The sequence below is a fragment of the Carcharhinus amblyrhynchos genome, chromosome 2, assembly GCF_965287045.1.
Source record: "Carcharhinus amblyrhynchos chromosome 2, sCarAmb.v2.hapA, whole genome shotgun sequence".
NCBI lineage: Eukaryota > Metazoa > Chordata > Chondrichthyes > Carcharhiniformes > Carcharhinidae > Carcharhinus > Carcharhinus amblyrhynchos.
This window is the reverse complement of record NC_137325.1, coordinates 150,247,616-150,269,887: the sequence shown is the minus strand read 5'-3', so window position 1 is coordinate 150,269,887 and position 22,272 is coordinate 150,247,616. Positions and strand designations below refer to the sequence as shown.

Here is a 22,272-nt window from a genome sequence, read left to right as displayed (position 1 = left end):
CGACCTCTTCCACCTTCACTTCTGTAAGTGGATGGCTTTTCTAATTTCCAGAGTTCTTGACATGTCTTTCTCCACAATAAACCACTGAGGAGGAATCTTCCTTCAGAATTTCACCTATAGATCATAGAACCCGACAGTGCAGAAAGAGCCATATCCTGTGGTCCCACACAGAGACAACCTCATTGATCTTTAAGGAGCTCCACTCTTTCCCTAGTTACTCTTTTATCTTTAACATACTTGTAGAATCTCTTTGGATTCTCCTTTACCTTATCTGCCGAAACTATCTTGTATCCCTTTTAGCTTCCTGATTTCCCTTTTAAAACTACTCCTACGCTACCTACATCCTCAAGTGGTTAGAATCATAGAATCACATCTGCAGAAGAGGCCCTTTGGCCCATCGAGTCTGCGCCAACACATTAGAAACACCTGAACTCCCAACTAATCCCATCCACCAGCACTTGGCCCATAGCCCTGAACATTAAGATATACCAAGATGCATCCTGCCTCCCCTACCCTCCCAAGGCAGCACATTCCAGACCCTCACCTCCCTCTGGGTAAAAACGTTTATCCTCACATCCCCCCTAAACCCCCTGTCCCTCACCTTGAGTCTATGTCCCCTTGTGACTGACCCTTCAGCCAAGGGGAACAGCTGCTCCCTATCCACTCTGTCCATGTCCCTCATAATCTTGAACACCTCAATCGGGTCGCCCCTCAGTCTTCTCTGCTGCAATGAAACAACCCAAGCCTATCCAATCTCTCTTCATAATTTAAATGTTCCAACCCCGGGCAGCATCCTGGTGAATCTCCTCTGCACCCCCTCCAGTGCAATTACATCCTTCCGATAATGTGGTGACCAGAACTGTACACAGTACTCCAGCTGTGGCCCCACCAAAATTCTATACAACTCCAACATGACTCCTCTGCTTTTGTAATCTATACCTCCATTGATAAAGGCAAGTGTCCCATATTCCTTTTTCACCACCCTACTAACATGTCCTTCCACTTTCAGACACCTGTGGACAAACACGCCAAGGTCCCTTTGTTCCACAGAACTTCCTAGTGTCCCACCATTCAGAGTATTTTCTAGTTAAATTACTCCTTCCAAAGAGCATCACCTCACACTTTTCAGGGTTAAATTCCATCTGCCACTTATCCGTCCATATCCTCCTGTGACCCAAGACACTCCGCCTCACTGTTCACCACCCGACCAATCTTTGTGTCATCAGCAAACTTACTGACCCTTGACCCCAGCTGCCTCTACCTGACCTATGCTTCCTTCTTTTTTAAAGTTAAAGTTTATTTAGTATTACAAGTAGGCTTACATTCACACTGCAATGAAGTTACTGTGAAAATCCCCTAGTTGCCACACTCCAGCACCTGTTCAAGTACATTGAGGGAAAATTTAGCAAGGCCAATGTACCTAACCTGCATGTCTTATGGACTGTGGGAGGAAACCGGAGCACCCGGAGGAAACCCACATTGGAATGGGGAGAATGTGCAAACTCCACACAGACAGTGACCCCAGCTGGGAATTATTGACCAGAGCCTCAATATCTCTCATCATCCAGTGTTTCCTCCTCCTGCCAACCTTACCCTTCACACTAACAGGACCATGCTGGCACTGAAAAAAAAACAGGTCTCTGAAAAGTTCCAGAGATGTAGAGGCAAGGATTGCAAAGATGATTCTGGATAGGAGCAAAAGTAACAGGGTAGTTGTTATGGGGGACTTTAACTTTACAAATATTGACTGGAAACACTATAGTTTGAGTACTTTAGAGGGGTCAGTTTTTGTCCAATGTGTGCAGGAAGGTTTCCTGACACAGTATGTAGATAGGCCAACAAGAGGTGAGGCCACACTGGATTTGGTTCTGGGTAACGAACCGGGCCAGGTGTTAGACTTGGAGGTAGGTAAACACCTTGGTGATAGTGACCACAATTCGATTACATTTACTTTAGTGATGGAAAGGGATAGGTATATACGCAGGGGAAGAGTTATAGCTGGGGGAAAGGTAATTATGATACGATTAGGTGAGATTTAGGATGCTTAGGATGTGGAAGGAAATTGCAGGGGATGGGAACAATTGAAATGTGGAGCTTGTTCAAGGAACAGCTACTGTGTGTCCTTGATAAATACGTACCTGTCAGGCAGGGAGGAAGTGGTCGAGCGAGGGAACCGTGGTTTACTAAAGAAGTTGAATCTCTTGTGTTATCATACAGTGAAAAGTATTGTTCCTTGCACACTGTACAGACAAAGCACACTGTTCATAGAGAAGGAAAGGAGAGAGTGCAGAATGTAGTGTTACAGTCATAGCTAGGGTGTAGAGGAAGATCAACTTAATACAAGTTAAGTCCATTCAGAAGTCTGACAGCAGCAGGAAAGAAGCTGTTCTTGAGTCAGTTGGTATGTGACCTCAGACTTTCGTATCTTTCTCCCGACAGAGGATGGTGGAAGAGAGAATGTCCGGGGTGTGTGGGGTCCTTGATTATGCTGGCTGCTTTCCCGAGGCAGCGGGAAGTGGAGACAGAGTCAACGGAAGGTTTGCATGTCAGATCGAGCTACATTCAGATGCAGATCTTGGTGGTAGTCGCAAATATTCAAACGAGAACTTTGAAGGCCGAAGTGGAGGATGGTTCCACGCAAACAGCAGTTGAACATGGGTCAGTCGGTCCTAAGAGTTGCTTGCGGAACTACAATTAGGTTTGCGTGCTTCAGGACAATTAATAAAAATACAAAATCTCAGGCAAACCAACAACTTTCTAGTGAAGAGAAGAGAGCGCTGATTGATTGGTAAGTGGACCCTGGAAGAGGTATTGCCATGGAAAGTACACTAGTTGATGGTAGCTGATTGTTAACTGCCTAGCACTGTTTGAAATTTAAACCGGGCAGCTTGACTTTGGTCAAAGTATTGTCCTGAGCAATGAACCAGTGAATGGCTATCATTTATTGCATTTAGATGAAACAGGCTTAATGTCTGTGTACAAGACAGAGCAAGGTAATTTTCCATATTGCTGGGTAGACACCAGTGTTACAGCTGGCTAAAGGCATAAGAGGTTTTAAAGCAAAAGCTATTTCTGCAACACTGTCAGAGTCCATAGTCTTTATGTCTACAATGCCTTCAGCCATTTCTCGATTGAACGTGGAGTGAATTGAATTGGCTAAAGGCTGACTCCGGAGGAAGCTGAGATGGATCATCCAGCTCGGTATTCTGGATGAAGATTGCTGCGAATACTTCAGCCTTATCTTTTGCTCTGATGTCATAGAGTCATAGAGGTTTACAGCATGGAAACAGGCCCTTCAGCCCAACTTGTCCATGCCGCCTTTTTTTTTAAACCCCTAAACTAATTCCAATTGCCCTCATTTGGCCCATATCCCTCTATACCTATTGTACCCATATAACGATCTAAATGCTTTTTAAAAGGTAAAATTGTACCCGCCTCTACTACAACCAGCTCTGGCAGATTGTTCCAGACACGCACCACCTTCTGTGTGAAAAATTGCCCCTCTGGACACTTTTGTATCTCTCCCCTCTCACCTTAAACCTATGCCCTCTGGTTTTAGACTCCCCTACCTTTGGGAAAAGATATTGACTATCTACCTTGTCTATGCCCCTCATTATGTTATAGACCTCTATAAGATCACCCCTCAGCCTCCTACACTCCAGAGAAAAAAGTCCCAGTTTATCCAGTCTCTCCTTATAACTCAATCCATTGAGTCCTGGTAGCATCCCAGTAAATCTCTTCTGCATTCTTTTTAATAATATCCTTTCTATAATAGGGTGACCAGACCTGTACACAGTATTCCAAGTTTTACTCAGAGGGTAGTAAGGTCGTGGAATGCCCTGCCTGCAGCAGTTGTGGACTCGCCAACTTTAAGGGCGTTCAAATGGTCAGTGGATAGGCATATGGATAACATTGGAATAGTTTAGGTTAGAGGGTCATTAGATTGGTTCCACTGGTCGGCACAACAGAGGGCCGAAGGGCCTGTACTGAGCTGTAATGTTCTAAGTGTGGTCTTACCAATGTTTTGCACAAGATGTCCCAACTGTGCTGGGCTCCTCCATCATTGAGGGTGGGGATATTTGTGGAGCCTCCTCCAGTGAGTTGTTTAATTGTCCACCACCATTCAGGACTGGATGTGGAAGGACTGCAGAGCTTAGATCTGATCCATTGGTTGTGAGATCAATGAGCTCTACTGTGTGCTGCTTTCACTGTTTGGTATGCAAGTAGTCCTGTGTTTTAACTTAGGGTTCAGACCTCTGGTATGTCTGGTGTTACTCCTGGAAAGCCCTCCTGTACTCTTTATTGGAGCAGGGAGGATCCCCTTGCTTGGCAGTGATGGTAGAGTGAGAGATATGCCAGTTATAGATGATAGTTGTATAAAATTCTGCAGCTATTGACAGCCCACAGCACCACCTTGGACGACAGGATTGTCACATAAGGAGAGACTGGGTTGAATGGGCTATAATTCGCTGGAAGAGTATCTCCTTGAAACATATACATTTCTGACAGGGCTGAACAGACTGGATGTAGGGATATTGTCTCCTCCGGCTGACAGGGAATCTAGAATCAGGGAACACAATCTCAGGATAAGGGGGGAGGCCAATGTGGAAACATTTCTTCACTCAGAGGGTGGTGAACCAATGGAATTCTCTACGACTGAATGTATTTGAGGAGGAAATAGATTTGTAGACTGCACAGGGGGTGAGGGGAGAGCACGGCAGTATGGAGTTGGGATAGAAGATTAGCGATGATAACAAAGAGCAGGCTCCAGGGGTCGAAAGGCCAACTCTTGCTCCTATTTTCTATGTTACGACGCCTAGCTTTGAGTTGTTAGATATAGAACATAGAACACTACAGCACAAACAGGCCCTTCGGCCCACGAGTTGCGCCGAACACATCAACACCTACCAATCCATAGACCTATCTATAACCCCCAATCCCATTAAACCCCATATACTCATCCAGAAGTCTTTTAAAAGACCCCAGCGAGTTCGCCTCCACCACCACTGACGGCAGCCGATTCCATTCACTCACCACCCTCTGAGTGAAAAACTTACCCCTAACATCACTTCTGTACTTTCCTCCCCGCACCTTCAATCTGTGTCCTCTCGTAGCGACCATTTCAACCCGGGGAAATAGCCTCTGAGAATCCACCCTATCTATTCCTCTCAACATTTTATAAACTTCTATCAGGTCGCCTCTCAACCTTCGTCTCTCCAGGGAAAAGAGTCCCAGCTTCCTCAACCTAACTTCATAAGGCATGCCTCCCAGTCCAGGCAACATCCTTGTAAATCTCCTCTGTACCCTTTCAATAGCTTCTACATCTTTCCTATAGCGAGGCGACCAGAACTGCGCACAGTACTCCAAATGAGGCCTGACAAGGGTCTTATAAAGTTGCAGCATTACCTCCCGACTCCTAAACTCAATCCCTCGATTAATGAAGGCCAGTACACCATACACCTTCTCGACCACCTCCTCCACCTGCGAGGCCGATTTAAGAGTCCTGTGGACCCGGACCCCAAGATCCTTCTGCTCTTCAACACTACTAAGACTCTTGCCCTTGATAGTGTACTCGTTCATCCCATTGGTTCTGCCAAAATGGACGACTACACATTTATCCGCGTTGAAGTCCATCTGCCACTTCTCCGCCCAGTCCTGCATCCTATTTATGTCCTGCTGCAACTTTTGACATCTTTCCAGACTATCCACAACACCACCGACCTTCGTGTCATCAGCGAACTTACTTACCCATCCTTCCACTTCCTCATCCAGGTCATTTATGAAAATGACAAACAGCAAGGGTCCTAGAACAGATCCCTGGGGCACTCCACTGGTGACTGACCTCCATTCAGAAAAAGACCCATCCACAACCACTCTCTGCCTTCTGCAGGCAAGCCAGTTCTGGATCCACAGGCCAAAGGCCCTTGGATCCCATGCCCTCTCACCTTCTCAAGAAGTCTTGCATGGGGGACCTTATCAAACGCCTTGCTGAAGTCCATGTACACCACGTCCATGGCACTTCCTTCGTCAATATGTTCAAAATTTATCCCAATTAGCTCAGTGATGGTGCCATACAAAACAACACTTTACCACGCTGAATACGCTATACAAATATAGATTACTGGCGTACTGCTGGAGGCGATTGGGCAGAGTGGGAGTACCTCATGAATCCGGAAGACTCGTTGGTCGGTGAAGTGAACTTCATTCCAAGTTACTTCCAGCCCTTCCTCAGTGTCCATCGCCAGGAAGGTGGTCTCAATCCCGTGGACATTCCCTTGTCTCAACTGTGGGAATATCAGAAATTACAGTGGGTCACAAAGTCTCGAGAGTGTGAGACCACACACTGTTCATCAACAGAGTGAGGTATCACTGTTCCTCAGTCCGCCCCGATGCCCGGCGCGAGCGCAGTGGCTCCTAAACACAATCCCTCTACCAATAAAAGCTAACACACCGTACGCATTCTTAACAACCTTATCAACCTGGATGCCAACTTTCAGGGATCTATGCACATGGATACCAAGATCTCTCTGCTCATCCACACTACCATGTGACTTACCATTAGCCCAGTACTCTGTATTCCTGTACTCCTCCTTCCAAAGTGAGTCACTTCATACTTTTCCACATTAAACTCCATCTGCCACCTCTCAGCCCAGCTCTGCAGCTTATCTATGTCCCTCTGCAAACTGTAACATCCATCCTCACTGTCGACAACTCCACCAACTTTAGTGCCATTCGCAACCCATCCTTCTACACCCTCATCTAGGTCATTTATAAAAATGACAAACAGCAGTGTCCCCAAAACAGATCCCTGAGGTACACCACTTGTAACTGAACTCCAGGTTGAATATTTCCCATCAACCACCACCCTCTGTCTTCTATCAGCTAGCCAATTCCTGATCCAAACTGCTAAATCACCCTCAATCCCATGCATCTGCATTTTCTGCAGTAGCCTACTGTGGGGAACCTTATCAAACGCTTTGCTAAAATCCATATACACCACATCAACTGCCTTACCCTTATCCACCTCTTTGGTCACCTTCTCAAAAAACTCGATAAGGTTTGTGAGGCACCACCTACCCGTCACAAAACCGTGTTGACTATCCCTAATCAATTTATTTCCCTCTAGATGATTATAAATCCTATCTCTTACAATCCTTTCCAAAACTTTGCCCACAACAGAAGTAAGGCTCACTGGTCTATAATTCCCAGGATGGTCTCGACTCCCCTTCTTGAACAAGAGGATAACATTTGCTATCCTTCAGTTTTCTGGCACTATTCCTATAGACAATGATGACCTAAAGATCAAAGCCAAAGGCTCTGCAATCTCCTCCCTAGCCTCTCAGAGAATCCTAGGATAAATCCCATCTGGCACAGGAGGCTTATCTATTTTCACACTTTCTGGAATTGCTAACACCTCCTCCTTATGAACCTCAATCCCGTCTAGTCTAGTAGCCTGTATCTCAGTATTCTCCTCGACAACATTGTCTTTTTCCTGTGTGAATACTGATGAAAAATATTCATTTAGCGCCTCTCTTATCTCTTCGGACTCCATGCACAACTTCCTACTGCTGTTCTTGATTGCCCCTAATCTTACCCTAATCATTCTTTTATTCCTGACATACCTATAGAACGCTTTAGGGCTTTCCTTGATCCTACCTGCCAGACTTCTCATGTCCCTTCCTGCCTCTTCTTAACTCTCTCTTTAGGTCCTTCTTGGCTAACTTTAACTCTCCAGTGCCCTAACTGAGCCTTCACGTCTCATCTTTACGTGAGTCTCCTCCTTCCTCTTCACAAGAGATTCAACTCTGCTAGTAAACCATGGTTCCCTCGCTCGAGCACTTCCTCCCTGCCTGACAGGTACATATTTACCAAGGACACTCAGTAGCTGTTCCTTGAACAAGCTCCACATTTCAGTTGTGCCCATCCCCTGCAGTTTCCTTCCACATCCTATACATCCTAAATCTCACCTAATCACATCATAATTTCCTTTCCCCCAGCTATAACTCTTCCCCTGTGGTATATACCTATCCCTTTCCATCACTAAGGTAAACGTAACCAAATTGTGATCACTATCACCAAAGTGCTCACCTACCTCCAAATCTAACACCTGGTCTGGTTCATTACCCAGTACCAAAGGGTGAGGAAGGGTGTCATAGTTTGCAGGGAGACTTAGACAGGTTGCAGAGCTGGGCCGAGAGGTGGAGGATGGAGTTTAATGCGGAGAAGTGTGAGGTAATTCACTTTGGTAGGAATATCAGATGTGTCGAGTATAGGGCTAACGGGAGGACTCTGAATAGTGTGGATGAACAGAGGGATCTAGGTGTATGTGTACATAGATCCCTGAAAGTAGGGAATCAAGTCGATAAGGTTGTTAAGAAGGCATACGGTGTCTTGGCGTTTATTGTTAGGGGGATTGAATTTAGGAGTCGCAGCGTCATGTTGCAACTGTACACAACTCTGGTGCGGCCGCACTTGGAGTACTGTGTGCAGTTCTGGTCCCCACATTATAGAAAGGATGTGGAGGCTTTGGAGAGGGTGCAGAGGAGGTTTACCAGGATGTTGCCTGGTATGGAGGGGAGGTCCTATGAGGAGAGGCTGAGGGATTTGGGGTTGTTTTCGCTGGAAAGAAGGCGGCTAAGAGGGGATCTTATTGAAACATGTAAGATGATTAGAGGTTTAGATAGGGCGGATAGTAATAGCCTTTTTCCTCTGATGGAGAAATCTAGCACGAGGGGGCATGGCTTTAAATTAAGGGGTGGTAGTTATAGGACGGATGTCAGGGGTAGGTTCTTTACCCAGAGGGTGGTGAGGGATTGGAATGCCCTGCCTGCTGCAGTTGTAAATGCGCCTAGTTTGGGGGTGTTTAGGAGATCCGTGGATAGGTTTGTGGATGAAAAGGGATTGGTTTAGGTTAGAGGGTCATTGTTTTTTAACTGGTCGGCGCAACATCGTGGGCCGAAGGGCCTGTTCTGCACTGTAATGTTCTATGTTCTAAATCCAATGTGGCCTCACCTCTTGTTGGCCTATCTACATACTGTGTCAGGAAACCCTCCTGCACACATTAGAGGGGTCAGTTTTTGTCTAATGTGTGCAGGAAGGTTTCCTGACACAGTATGTAGATAGGCCAAGAAGAGGCGAGGCCACATTGGATTTGGTACTGGGTAATGAACCAGACCAGGTGTTAGATTTGGAGGTAGGTGAGCACTTTGGTGATAGTGACCACAGTTCGGTTACGCTTACATTAGCGATGAAAAGGGATAGGTATAGAAATATAGACTTAGGACAGGGCAAGAGTTACAGCTGGGGGAAAAGGAAATTATGATGCGATTAGGTGAGATTTAGGATGCATAGGATGTCCCACCATCCCCGGAACAGTCCGTTAAACCCTCACTGCACTGCCTCGAGAGCAAGAACATCCTTCCTCATAAGTATAATATTCCAGGTGTGGTCTCACGAAGGCCCTGTATAATTGCAGTAGGATATCCCTGCTCCTGTACTCAAATCCTCTCACTCAAGACCAACATGTCATTTGCCTTCTTTACCACCTGCTGCACCTGCATGCTTACTCTCAGTGACTAGTGCACAAGGACACCCAGGTCCCTCTGCACACTCCCCTCTCCCAATTTATAGCCGTTCAAATAATAATCTTCCTTCCCATTTTTGTTACCAAAATGGATAACCTCATATTTACCTACATTATACGACATTTGCCATTCATTTGCCCACATACACAGCCTGTCCAAATCATCTCTGCATCCTCCTCACAGCTCACCCGCCCACCCAACTTTATCTCATTTCTAAATCTGAATATATTATGTTTTGTTCCCTCATGTAAATTATTGATATACATAGTAAATGGCTGGGGTCCCAGCACCGATTCCTCTGGCACCCCACTAGTCACTGTCTGTGGTTTGGAAAAAGACCTGTTTATTCCTGCTCTTTCATAGAATCCCTGCAGTACAGAAGGCCATTCAGCTCATCAACGCTGCACGACAACAATCCCACCCAGATCCTATCCTATAATCCTATGTACGTAAAATAATAAAAGGAAATTACTGTGGATGCTGGAATCTGAAGCCAAAAGAAATGCTAGAAAAATCTCAGCAGATCTGGCAGCAAGTGTAAGGAGAAAAAAGAGCTGACAATTCGAGTCCAGATGACCCTTTATCAAAGCTAAAAGGCATAGAAAGTTATACTACAGGGTGAAGGAATGAGAGATGAGTTATTCCCATAGAAACCAGGGGAAGACACTGCTAATGGCTGTCCACAGAGAGAATAAAGGGTGTGAATGGCCAAACGGCAGAGAAGCTAGAATGAGGATGTGGTGGTGGTAACCAGTACCTCACTCCCTTGCTTCAGTCTTCACAAAATACAACATGAATAACGTGTCAGAAATGCTGAGAGGGACATGATTTATTGAGGAGCTGAAGGAAATCAGCATTAGTAGAGAAATGGTTTTGGGAAATTGATGGGATTGAACGTGGATAAATCTCCAGGTCCTGATAATCTTCATCCCAGAATACTTAGAAAGTGGCGGAAATAGTAGATCCTTTGGTAGTTATTTTCCACAATTGGACTCTGGACTGGTTATTTCACAAATACCGAGGGTCATTATAATCTGCTGCAATCTAGCCTCCAGAAGAACGAGATCACCCGTTCTGCAACAACAGCCATCTGACCAGAGTCTGATTACACTGGAGGGGAGATTCTCACCCCCGTGCTGTCCTGTCTCATTCTCTCACTCTGTTTATCTGCCTCGCCTCTGCACTGTGCAAGGAACTCTCCTGGCTCCAGCCTGGAGGTGAATGGGTTCAGCTGATACAAACATTGCAAAGAGACTAGGCATTGTGCAAAACTCAAATTCAAAATGACCTTCAGCCTGTGCCAGAACCCAGAACTTGTGACAGCAAATGTAAAGAATCAGAGCCAGGAGTCAGCTGCTGGAAAGAGGCACAAACTGGGGGAATACACAGAACTTAGGAACTAGAAGGCCACTCGGCCCTTCGAGCCTGCTCCGCCATTCATTTTGATCATGGCTGATCATCGAATTCAATATCCTGATCTCCTCTTCCCTCCATATCCCTCAATCCCTTTAGGCCCAAGAGCTACATCTAATTTCTACTTGCAATCAGACAACGTTTTAGTGTCAACTACATTCTGTGGGAGTGAATTCCACACATTCACCACCCTCTGGGTGAAGAAATTTCTCCCCACCTCAGTTCTAAAAGGTTTACCCCTTATCCTCAAACTCTGATCCCGAGTTCTGGACTCCCCACCATTGGGAACATTCTTTGATTCCAACCTGTCTCACCCCGTTGGAATGTTATACATTTCTATCAGATCCTCTCTCACTCTTCTAAACTCCAGTGAATATAATCCTAACCCACTCAGTCTCTCCTCAAACGACAGACCTGCCACCCCAGGAATCAGCCCGGTAAATCTTCACTGTGTTCCCTCTATAGCAAGGACATCCTTCCTCAGATAAGGACACCAAAACTGTATACAATACTCCAGGTGCGGCCTCACCAACACCCTATACAATTGCAGCAATTCATCCTTATCCCTATACTGAAATCCTCTCACTATGAAGGCCAACATATCATTTGCCTTCTATACTGCCTGCTGTACCTGCGCACTTACTTTCAGCAACTGATGCATGAGGATACCAAAGTCTTGCTGAATGTCCACCTCTCTCAATTTACACCCATTCAAATAATAATCTGCCTTCCTATTATTGCTCCCATAATGGATAACCTCACATTTATCCACATTATACTGCATCTGCCATGCAGATACCCACACACTCAGCCTGTCCAAATCACACTGAAGAATCTTTGTATCCTCCTCACAGCTCACCCTCCCACCTAACTTTATCATCTGCAAATTTGGAGATAATACATTCAGTTCCCTCTTCCAAATCATTAATATATAATGTGAACAGTTGGGGTCTGAGCACAGATCCCTGTGGAACCCCACTAGTCACTGCCTACCAATCAGAAAAAGACCCATTTATGCCAACTCTTTGCTTCCTATCTGCTAACCAGCTTTCTATCCATCTCATGGCATTTGCTGCAATCCCATATATTTTAACTTTACATAGTAGTCTGTTTTGTGAGACCTTGTTGAAAGCCTTCTGAAAGTCTAAATAAACCACATCCACTGGTTCTCCTCCATCAAATCTACTACTTACATCCTCAAAAAATTCCAATAGACTCAAAGAACAAAGAAAATTCCAGCACAGGAACAGGCCCTTCAGTCCTCCAAGTCTGCACTGACCATGCTGCCCAAGTGAACTAAAACCCCCTACCCTTCCAGAGACCATACCCCTCTATTCCCATCTCATTCACGTATTTGTCAAGACGCCCCTTAAAAGTCACGACCGTATTCACTTCCACTACCTCCCCCTACAACGAGTTCCAGGCACCCATTACTGTGTGTAAAAAATCTGTCTCGTACATCTCCTTTAAACCTTGTCCCTCGCACCTTAAACCTGTGTCCCCTAGTAATTGACTCTTCCACTCTGGGAAAAAGCTTCTGACTCTCCACTCTGTCCATGCCTCTCATAATCCTGTAAACTCATCAAGCATGCTTTCCCTTTTGTAAATCCATGCTGACTGTGTCTGATTATCCCACTACCTTCCAGATGTTGAGTTATGAAATCCTTGATAATGGATTCTACCAACTTCCCCAGTACCGATGTTAGACTCACTGGTCTGTAGTTCCCTGTTTTCTCTCTACCTCCCTTACATCAGCGACCCTCCAATCTGTAGGAACTTATCCAAAGAACTTCAGAAAATAACTACCAATGGATCTACTATTTCCAGGGCCACTTCCTTAAGTATTCTGGGATGAAGATTATCAGGGGCTGGAGATTTATCCACCTTCAATCCCATCAATTCCCCCAAAACCATTTCTCTACTAATGCCGATTTCCTTCAGCTCCTCACTAAAACATGTTTCTCTCAGCATTTCTGGTACATTATTCATGTCTTCCTTTGTGAAGACTGAAGCAAAGTATAAATGTAATTCCCAGCCATTTCTTTATTCCCCGTTATGAATTCTCCCGTTTCTGACTGTAATGGGCCCACATTCATTTTTGTCAATCTTTTTCTCTTTACACACCTATAGAAACTTTTAGTCAGTTTTCATGTTGCTGCTAGCTTACTTTCACACTCTATTTTTCCCTTCTTAATCTATCCTTGCTCCTCCTTTGCTGAATTTTAAACTGCTCCCAATCCTCAGACCGATTGCTTTTTCTTACCAATTTGTATGCTTCTTCCTTGAATCTGACACTCTAATTTCACTTGTAAGCCACGGTTTGGCCACAATTCCCTTACTGCTCTTGCTCCAAACAGGAATAAACAACTTCTGGAGTTCATCTATTCATCCTTTAAATGCCTGCCATTGCCTGTCCGCTGTCTTTCCCAGTCCATCATGGCCAATTCATGCCTCATACCATCATAGTTCCCATTATTGAGATTCAGGACTATCCACCTTGACAAACAATTCTACCATATTACGGTCACTCGTCCCCAAGGGTTCTCTCACAGCTAGATTGCTAACTAATCCTTTCTCATTGCACAACACCCAGTCCAAGGTGGTCTGTTTACTTCATAGAATTACAGAATCGCTACAGTGCAGAAGAAGGTCATTCGGCCCATCAAGTCAGCACCAACCATAATCAGACCCAGGTCCTATCTCCATAACCTATACATTTACCCCAGCCAGTCCCTCAATACTAAGAGGCAATTCTAGCACGGCCAATCCCCAAACCCAAACATCTTTGGACTGCGGGAGGAAACTGGAGCACCCGGCGGAAACCCACACAGACACGGGGAGAATGTGCACACTCCACACAGACAGTGACCCGAGGCTGAACGCAGGTCCCGGGTGCTCTGAGGAAGCAATGCTAACCACCGTGCTGGTTCCTCAATCTGTTCCTCTAGAAATCCATCCCATTCACACCCCACCCACCCCTCACTCCACCCTCACCCCCCTCACCCCCCCTCACTCCACCCTCACCCCCCCCTCACTCCACCCTCACCCCCCACCCCCCCCTCACTCCCCCCTCACTCCACCCTCACCCCCCCTCACTCCACCCTCACTCCACCCTCACCCCCCCCTCACTCCACCCTCACCCCCCCCTCACTCCACCCTCACCCTCCCCCTCCTCACTCCACCCTCCTCACTCCACCCTCACCCCCCCTCACTCCACCCTCCTCACTCCACCCTCCTCACTCCACCCTCACCCCCCCTCACTCCACCCTCACCCCCCCTCACTCCACCCCCCTCACTCCCCCCTCACTCCACCCTCCAGCACTGCTCCCTCTCTCACTCCCTCCTCCCCCCACTCCCTCCTCCCCCCACTCCCTCCTCACCTCCTCCCCCCTCCTCCACCGCCCACACGGACTTTCTGGAACATTCTCCGTCTCCTCCTCACTCTCTTCCTCCGGAGCCGCTTTCCCGCCACCGCCGCCAGACATCCTCGCGGATCCACTGGATCGCCCCGCCCCCGGGACCGGGACCCACTGGATCGCCCCGCCCCCCGGTACCGGGATCCACTGGATCGCCCCGCCCCCCGGTACCGGGATCCACTGAGGGAGGAATGACGAAAGGGGAAGGGAATGAGGAGAGTGAGGGGATGAAGTGAGTGAGGGGGAGGGAGTGAGGAGGGAGGAGAGGGTGTGAGGGGGATTGTTGAGATAGTGGGTGAGGTGAGGGGAGTGAGTGAGGGTGAAGGTAGAGGGTGAGGGGTAGTGGGTGAGAGGAGTGAGTGAGGGTGGGTAGTGGGTGAGGTTCAGGATAGTGGGTGAGGGGAGTGAGTGGGGGTGGGTAGTGGGTGAGGGGAGTGAGTGAGGGTGAAGGTAGTGGGTGAGGGGAGTGGGTGAGGGGAGTGAGTGAGGGTGAAGGTAGTGGGTGAGGGGAGTGGGTGAGGGGAGTGAGTGAGGGTGAAGGTAGTGGGTGAGGGTAGTGGGTGAGGGGAGTGTGAGGGTGGGTAGTGGGTGAGGTTCAGGATAGTTGGTGAAGGTAGTGGATGAGGGTGAGGGTAAAGGTGAAGGTAGTGGGTGAGGTTTGGGATAGTGGGCGAGGGTAGAGGGTGAGGGTAGTGGGTGAGTTTTGGGGTAGTGGGTGAGGGTCAGGGAAGGGGTGGGTGCCCCTGTTGAGAATAACAATAAGAAGACATAGATGTTGAGTAACAGTTTTTTATTGCAGGAACAGGCCCTTCGGCCCTCCAAGCCCCTGCCAACCCACATCTGGGGCTCCTGAAATTGACCTTTAACAGTCCAGGTGAGAGCGGGGGAGCGGGCTGGTGGTTGCAGGTAAGATCTGCATCGACGCAGTCATTGCGACCAGAAGGTGGTTTGTGGAGGAGCTGTCGTAAAGGGACAACTAAACCCCCAACGCTACTTCAGTATTTCCCATCTACCTCCCCCTCTAACCAAAAAAAAGACGTTGGGAGGGCCACAAGCAAGGGAGAGGTAGATTGAGATTCTTTTATCTGTTTACCTGTATAAGGGCAGTATGGCAACTAGGGCAGTGGTATGCTCCTCCTGCCAGATATGGGAAATTAGGGGGTAATCTAGTCTCAAAGAACAGTACAGCACAGGAAACAGGCCCTTCGGCCCTCCAAGCCTGCACCGCTCATTGGTCCAACTAGACCATTCTTCTGTATCCCTCCATCCCAGTCACTCATGTGACTATCCAGATAAGTCTTAAACGATCCCAGCGTGTCCACCTCCACCACTCTGTTTGGCAGCCCATTCCAGGCCCCCACCACCCTCTGTGTAAAATACATCCCTCTGATATCTGAGTTAAACCTCGCCCCCTCTCACCTTGAACCTGTGACCACTCGTGATCGTCACCTCCGACCTGGGAAAAAGCTTCCCACTGTTCACCCTATCCATACCCCTCATAATTTTATACACCTCTATTAGGTCTCCCCTCATTCTCTGTCTTTCCAGGGAGAACAACCCCAGTTTACCCAATCTCTCCTCATAGCTAAGACCCTCCATACCAGGCAACATCCTGGTAAACCTTCTCTGCACTCGCTCCAAAGCCTCCACGTCCTTCTGGTAGTGCGGTGACCAGAACTGGACACAGTACTCCAAATGTGGCCTAACCAACGTTCTATACAGCTGTAACATCAGACTCCAGTTTTTATACTCTATACCTTGTCCTATAAAGGCAAGCATGCCATATGGCTTCTTCACCACCTTCTCCACCTGTGATGCCACCTTCAAGGACTTGCACACCCAGGTCCCTCTGTGTGTCTATACTTTTGATGGTTCTGCCATTTATTGTATAGTTCCCCCCTACATTAGATCTACCAAAATGCCTCACTTCGCATTTATCTGGATTAAATTCCATCTGCCATTTCTGCGCCCAACTTTCCAGCCTATCTATATCCTGCTGTATTCTCTGACAATATTCATCGCTATCCACAAGTCCAGTTATCTTTGTGTCATCCGCAAACTTACTGATCACACCAGTTACACCTTCTTCCAAATCATTTATATATATCACAAATATTAGAGGTTCCAGTACAGAGCCCTGCGGAACACCACTGGTCACAGACCTCCAACCGGAAAAAGACCCTTCCACTACTACTCTCTGTCTCCTGTGGCTCAGCCAGTTCTCCACACATCTAGCCACCTCTCCTTTTATTCCATGAGATTTAACCGTTTGTACCAGCCTGCCATGAGGGACCTTGTCAAACGTTTTACTAAAATCCATACAGACGACATCCACGGCTCTACCCTCGTCAATTGTTTTTGTCACCTCCTCAAAAAACTGCACCAAATTTGTGAGGCATGACTTCCCTCTTACAAAACCATGCTGCCTGTTCTAAATGTGTATACATTCTATCTCTAAGAATCCTCTCCAACAATTTTCCTACCATGGATGTCAAGCTCACCGGCCTATAATTACCCGGGTTATCCTTGCTACCCTTCTTAAATAACAGTACCACATTTGCTATCCTTCAATCCTCAGGGACCTCACCTGTGTCCAATGAAGAGACAAAGACCTCTGTCAGAGGCCCTGCAATTTCATCTCCTGTCTCCCTGAGCAGTCTAGGAGAGATGCCATCAGGCCCTGGGGATTTGTCTGTCGTCATGTTCCCTTAAAAAACACTTCCTCCCTTGTAATGGAGATTCTCTCTAACGTGTCTCCCTGACAACTTTGTCTGCAAGAAGTGTGTCCAGTTGCAGCTCCTTACAGACCGCATTGTTCGGTTGGATCGGCAGATAGATGCACTGTTGAGCACACAGGAAGAAGTCTCACAACACCAGGTTAAAGTCCAACAGGTTTATTTGGTACTAAAAGCCACGAGCTTTTGGAGTGCTGCCCCTTTGTCGGGTGACTGGGAGTTGTGTTCCCAAACAGGATATGTAAAGACACAAACTCAATTTACAAAACAGTGATTGGAATGTGAGTCTTTACAGGTAATCAAGTCTTAAAGGTACAGACAATGTGAGTGGAGAGAGGGTTAAGCACAGGTTAAAGAGATGTGTATTGTCTCCAGACAGGACAGTGAGTGAGATTTTACAAACCCAGGCAAGTCATGGGGGTTTACAAATAGTGTGACATGAACCCAAGATCTCGGTTCAGGCTGTCCTCATGTGTGCAGAACTTGGCTATCGGTCTCTGCTCAGCGACTGGAGCAGGCGGGTAAGTGGAACTGGTCCACTTCAGATCAGCCATGATCTTATTGAATGGCAGGGCAATCATTATTCTCCTTTCAAACAGGTATACCATTTTGGATACTGTTGAAGGGGATAGACCGTCAGGGGAAGATACCAGCAGCGGCCAGGCCTGTGGCACCACTCTTGGTTCTGCTCTGGGACAGAGTCGGGCAAAGAGCAAGCGAGCAGTAGTAATAGGGGACTCGCTAATTAAATGCACAGACAGGCATTTCTGTGGCCACAATCGGGACTCCAGAATGGTGTGTTGCCTCCCTGGTGCCAGGGTCAAGGATGTCTGAGCAATTGCAGGACATTCTTAATGGGAGGGAGAGTAGCCAGAGGTCATTGTACATATTGGTACCAACGACATACGTAGAAAAACGGATGAGGTCCTGAAGTGTGAACACAGAGAGTTATGATGTGGAGATGCTGGCGTTGGACTAGGGTAAACACAGTAAGAAGTCTCACAACACCAGGTTAAAGTCCAACAGGTTCATTTGGCAGTACTAGCTTTTGGAGCCTCAAGCTCCTTCTTCAGGTGAGTGAGGAATTGTGTTCACAAACAGGACATATAAAGACACAAACTCAATTTACAAGATAATGGTTGGAATGTGAGTCTTTGCAGGTAATCAAGTTTTAAAGATACAGACAATGTGAATGGAGAGAGGGTTAAGTCCAGGTTAAAGGGATGTGTATTTTCTCCAGACAGGACAGTTAGTGAGATTTTACAAACCCAGGCAAGTCACGGGGGTTACAGATAGTGCGACATGAACCCAAGATCCCGGTTGAGGCCGTCCTCATGTGTGTGGAACTTGTCTATCAGTCTCTGCTCAGCGACTCTGCGCTGTCGTGTATCATGAAGGCTGACTTGGAGAACGCTTACCGGACGTACCATGCCTTGAGACATCGCATTTGGAGTACTGCGTCCAGTTCTGGTCACCTTACTACCGGAAGGACGTGGAGACCCTGGGGAGAGTACAGAGGAGGTTTACCAGGATCCTGCCTGGTATGGAAGGACTCGGGTATGAGGAAAGATTGGGTAAACTGGGGCTCTTTTCCTTAGAAAGACGGAGATTAAGGGGGGATCTGATAGAGGTGTATAAAATAATGAAGGGTGTAGATAGAGTAAACAGTGGCAGGCTTTTCCCTAGATTGGAGACAAATATCACGAGGGGCCACGAGCTAATGGTAAGGAGGGAGAAGTATAATTTGGATACTAGAGGGAGGTTTTTCACACAGAGGGTCGTATGGAATGCACTACCGAGTAAGGTGCTGGAGGCAGGCACGCTGGACTTGTTTAAGGTTTACTTAGATAGACACATGAGCGAAACAGGTATGGAGGGTTATAGGAGACGGTTTTAAATAAGGATCAGAGCCTCGGGACGTTCCTGGAGATCTAATGCTACATGTGTTGATGTTTTTGTCTCTTTTACTCCACAGGTGTGTCGGTCCACCTTGTTGTCTAATGAGGGGCATGCACACGGCGGGTCTTGCGTGGGCTGCTCTTGGATGTTTCGAGAGTGGCCTAGTACTTCGCGTCGTTTGTATATGCTTAAAACTGGACCAGCAGATGGGCACCACGACAGCTCAGTGACTATCACTGCTAGCTGTGCAGATACATGGATTTGGGCCAGTGTCTGTGGGAGTTTGCGCATTCTCCCTGTGGTTGCGTGGGTTTCCTCCGGGTGCTCCGGTTTCCTCCCATACCCCAAAGATGTGCTCTTAGGCTGATTGGTGTAACAAATTGTCCCTAAATTAGTCTCCCCTGAATCTGGATTCCAATGGGGGTACCATAAGCATAGACATGGGTCAAGAGAGGTGTAGGAAAAATACAAAAGACTTGTTGAGAAGGTGAGAGGGCATGGGATCCAAGGGCCTTTGGCCTTGTGGATCCAGAACTGGCTTGCCTGCAGAAGGCAGAGAGTGGTTGTGGATGGGTCTTTTTCGGCATGGAGGTCAGTCACCAGTGGAGTGCCCCAGGGATCAGTTCTAGGACCCTTGCTGTTTGTCATTTTCATAAATGACCTAGATGAGGAAGTGGAGGGATGGGTTGGTAAGTTCGCTGATGACACGAAGGTCGGTGGTGTTGTGGATGGTCTGGAAGGATGTCAGAAGTTGCAGCAGGACATAAATAGGATGCAGGACTGGGCGGAGAAGTGGCAGATGGACTTCAACGCGGATAAATGCGTAGTCGTCCATTTTGGCAGGACCAATGGGATGAACGAGTACACTATCAAGGGCAGGAGTCTTAGTAGTGTCGAAGAGCAGAAGGATCTTGGGGTCCGGGTCCACAGGACTCTTAAATCGGCCTCGCAGGTGGAGGAGGTGGTCAAGAAGGCGTATGGTGTACTGGCCTTCATAAATCGAGGGATTGAGTTTAGGAGTCGGGAGGTAATGCTGCAACTTTATAAGACCCTTGTCAGACCTCACTTGGAGTACTGTGCACAGTTCTGGTCGCCTCACTATAGGAAGGACGTAGAAGCTATTGGAAGGGTACAGGGGAGATTTACAAGGATGTTGCCTGGACTGGGAGGCATGCCTTATGAAGATAGGTTGAGGGAGCTGGGACTCTTCTCCCTGGAGAGACGAAGGTTGAGAGGCGACCTGATAGAGGTTTATAAAATGTTGAGAGGAATAGATAGGGTGGATTCTCAGAGGCTATTTCCCCGGGTTGAAATGGTTGCTACGAGAGGACACAGATTTAAGGTGCGGGGAGGAAAGTACAGAAGTGATGTTAGGGGTAAGTTTTTCACTCAGAGGGTGGTGAGTGAATGGAATCGGCTGCCGTCAGTGGTGGTGGAGGCGAACTCGCTGGGGTCTTTTAAAAGACTTCTGGATGAGTATATGGGGTTTAATGGGATTGGGGGTTATAGATAGGTCTATGGATTGGTAGGTGTTGATGTGATCGGCGCAACTCGTGGGCCGAAGGGCCTGTTTGTGCTGTAGTGTTCTATGTTCTATGTACATTGTTAAGATGGCGGCGCGGGCGTGTTGGGCCGAAGGGCCTGTTTCCCGTGCTGTGTTGTTCTTTGTTCTTTGTATCACTTAGTGGCCTCAACCGGAATCTTGGGTTCATGTCACACTATCTGTAACCCCCATGACTTGCCAGTCCTGTCCCTCCCTTAGCCATGTTTCAGTAATTGCTATAATATCCCAGTCCCACGTACACAACCATGGCCTGAGTTCATCTGCCTTGCCCGTCAGGCCTCTTACATTGAAATAAATGCAGTTTAATCTGGATTTCCCTTGCTCTCTATTTTGCTTTTGCCTGATCTGCCTGGTAGTAGAATTACTGACACTGCCTTAACATGCTCACTTTAACTTATGTGCTGTCCTCAGCCTTCTGTTCTGTCTCCCTCCTGTTTTGGATCCCACTGCCATGCCAAACTGAGTGACTGTAGCAAATCTCCCACCCAGGATGGTAGTCCCCTTCCAGTTCAGGTGTAACCCGTCCCTCCTGCCCCAGAAGAGATCCCAATGATCCACAAATCTAAATCCCTGTCACCTGCACCACCTCTCAAGCCATGCATTCGTATCTCTAATCTTCCTATTCGCACTGGCACATGGCACCAGTAGTAGTCCAGAAATTACTACCTTCAAGGTCCTGCACTTTAGTCTTCTGCCTAACTCTCTATAGTAAGAAGTCTCACAACACCAGGTCGAAGTCTAATAGGTTAATCTCACTAACTGTCCTGTCTGGAGACAATACACATCTCTTTAACCTGTGCTTAACCCTCTCTCCACTCACATTGTCTGTATCTTTAAGACTTGATTACCTGTAAAGATTCGCATTCCAATCATTATTTTGTAAATTGAGTTTATGCCTTTATATGTCCTGTTTGTGAATAGAACTCCTACTCAACTGACAAAGGAACTGTGCTCCGAAAGCTAGTGGCGTTTGCTATCAAATAAACCTGTTGGACTTTAACCTGGTGTTGTGAAATTTCTGACTGTGTTTACCCCAGTCCAATGCCAGTATCTCCACATCATGATGACAGAAGCCAGAGGGTGGTTGTAGAGGGTTGTTTTTCAAACTGGAGGCCTGTGACCAGCGGTGTGCCTCAGGGATCAGTGCTGGGCCCACTGTTATTTGTCATTTATATTAATGATTTGGATGAGAATATAGGGGGCGTGGTTAGTAAGTTTGCAGATGACACCAAGATTGGTGGCATAGTGGACAGTGAAGAAGGTTATCTCGGATTGCAATGGGATCTTGATCAATTGGGCCAGTGGGCTGACGAATGGCAGATGGAGTTTAATTTAGATAAATGTGAGGTGATGCATTTTGGTAGATTGAACCAGGGCAGGACTTACTCAGTTAATGGTAGGGCGTTGGGGAGAGTTACAGAACAAAGAGATCTAGGGGTACATGTTCATAGCTCTTTGAAAGTGGAGTCACAGGTGGATAGAGTGATGAAGAAGGCATTCAGCATGCTTGGTTTCATCGGTCAGAACATTGAATACAGGAGTTGGGACGTCTTGTTGAAGTTGTACAAGACATTGGTAAGGCCACACTTGGAATACTGTGTACAATTCTGGTCACCCTATTACAGAAAGGGTATTATTAAACTAGAAAGAGTGCAGAAAAG

The 22,272-nt window shown here is 47.1% G+C and overlaps 1 protein-coding gene across 1 annotated transcript in view; it reads right to left on the bottom strand.

Moving 5' to 3' along the window:
• The window catches only part of LOC145360068 (nuclear receptor-binding protein 2-like), a 104,245-nt gene extending 85,667 nt beyond the window's left edge, over positions 1–18,578 (bottom strand). Inside the window, exons 1-3 of the mRNA XM_080215003.1 lie at positions 18,567–18,578; positions 14,378–14,593; positions 6,162–6,284 (exon numbers count right to left, since the gene is read on the bottom strand). Of these exons, the coding sequence (XP_080071129.1) occupies positions 6,162–6,284; positions 14,378–14,593; positions 18,567–18,578 (351 nt within the window). The remainder of the gene's footprint in view (positions 1–6,161; positions 6,285–14,377; positions 14,594–18,566) is intronic.
• Between the last annotated feature and the right edge of the window lie 3,694 nt (positions 18,579–22,272).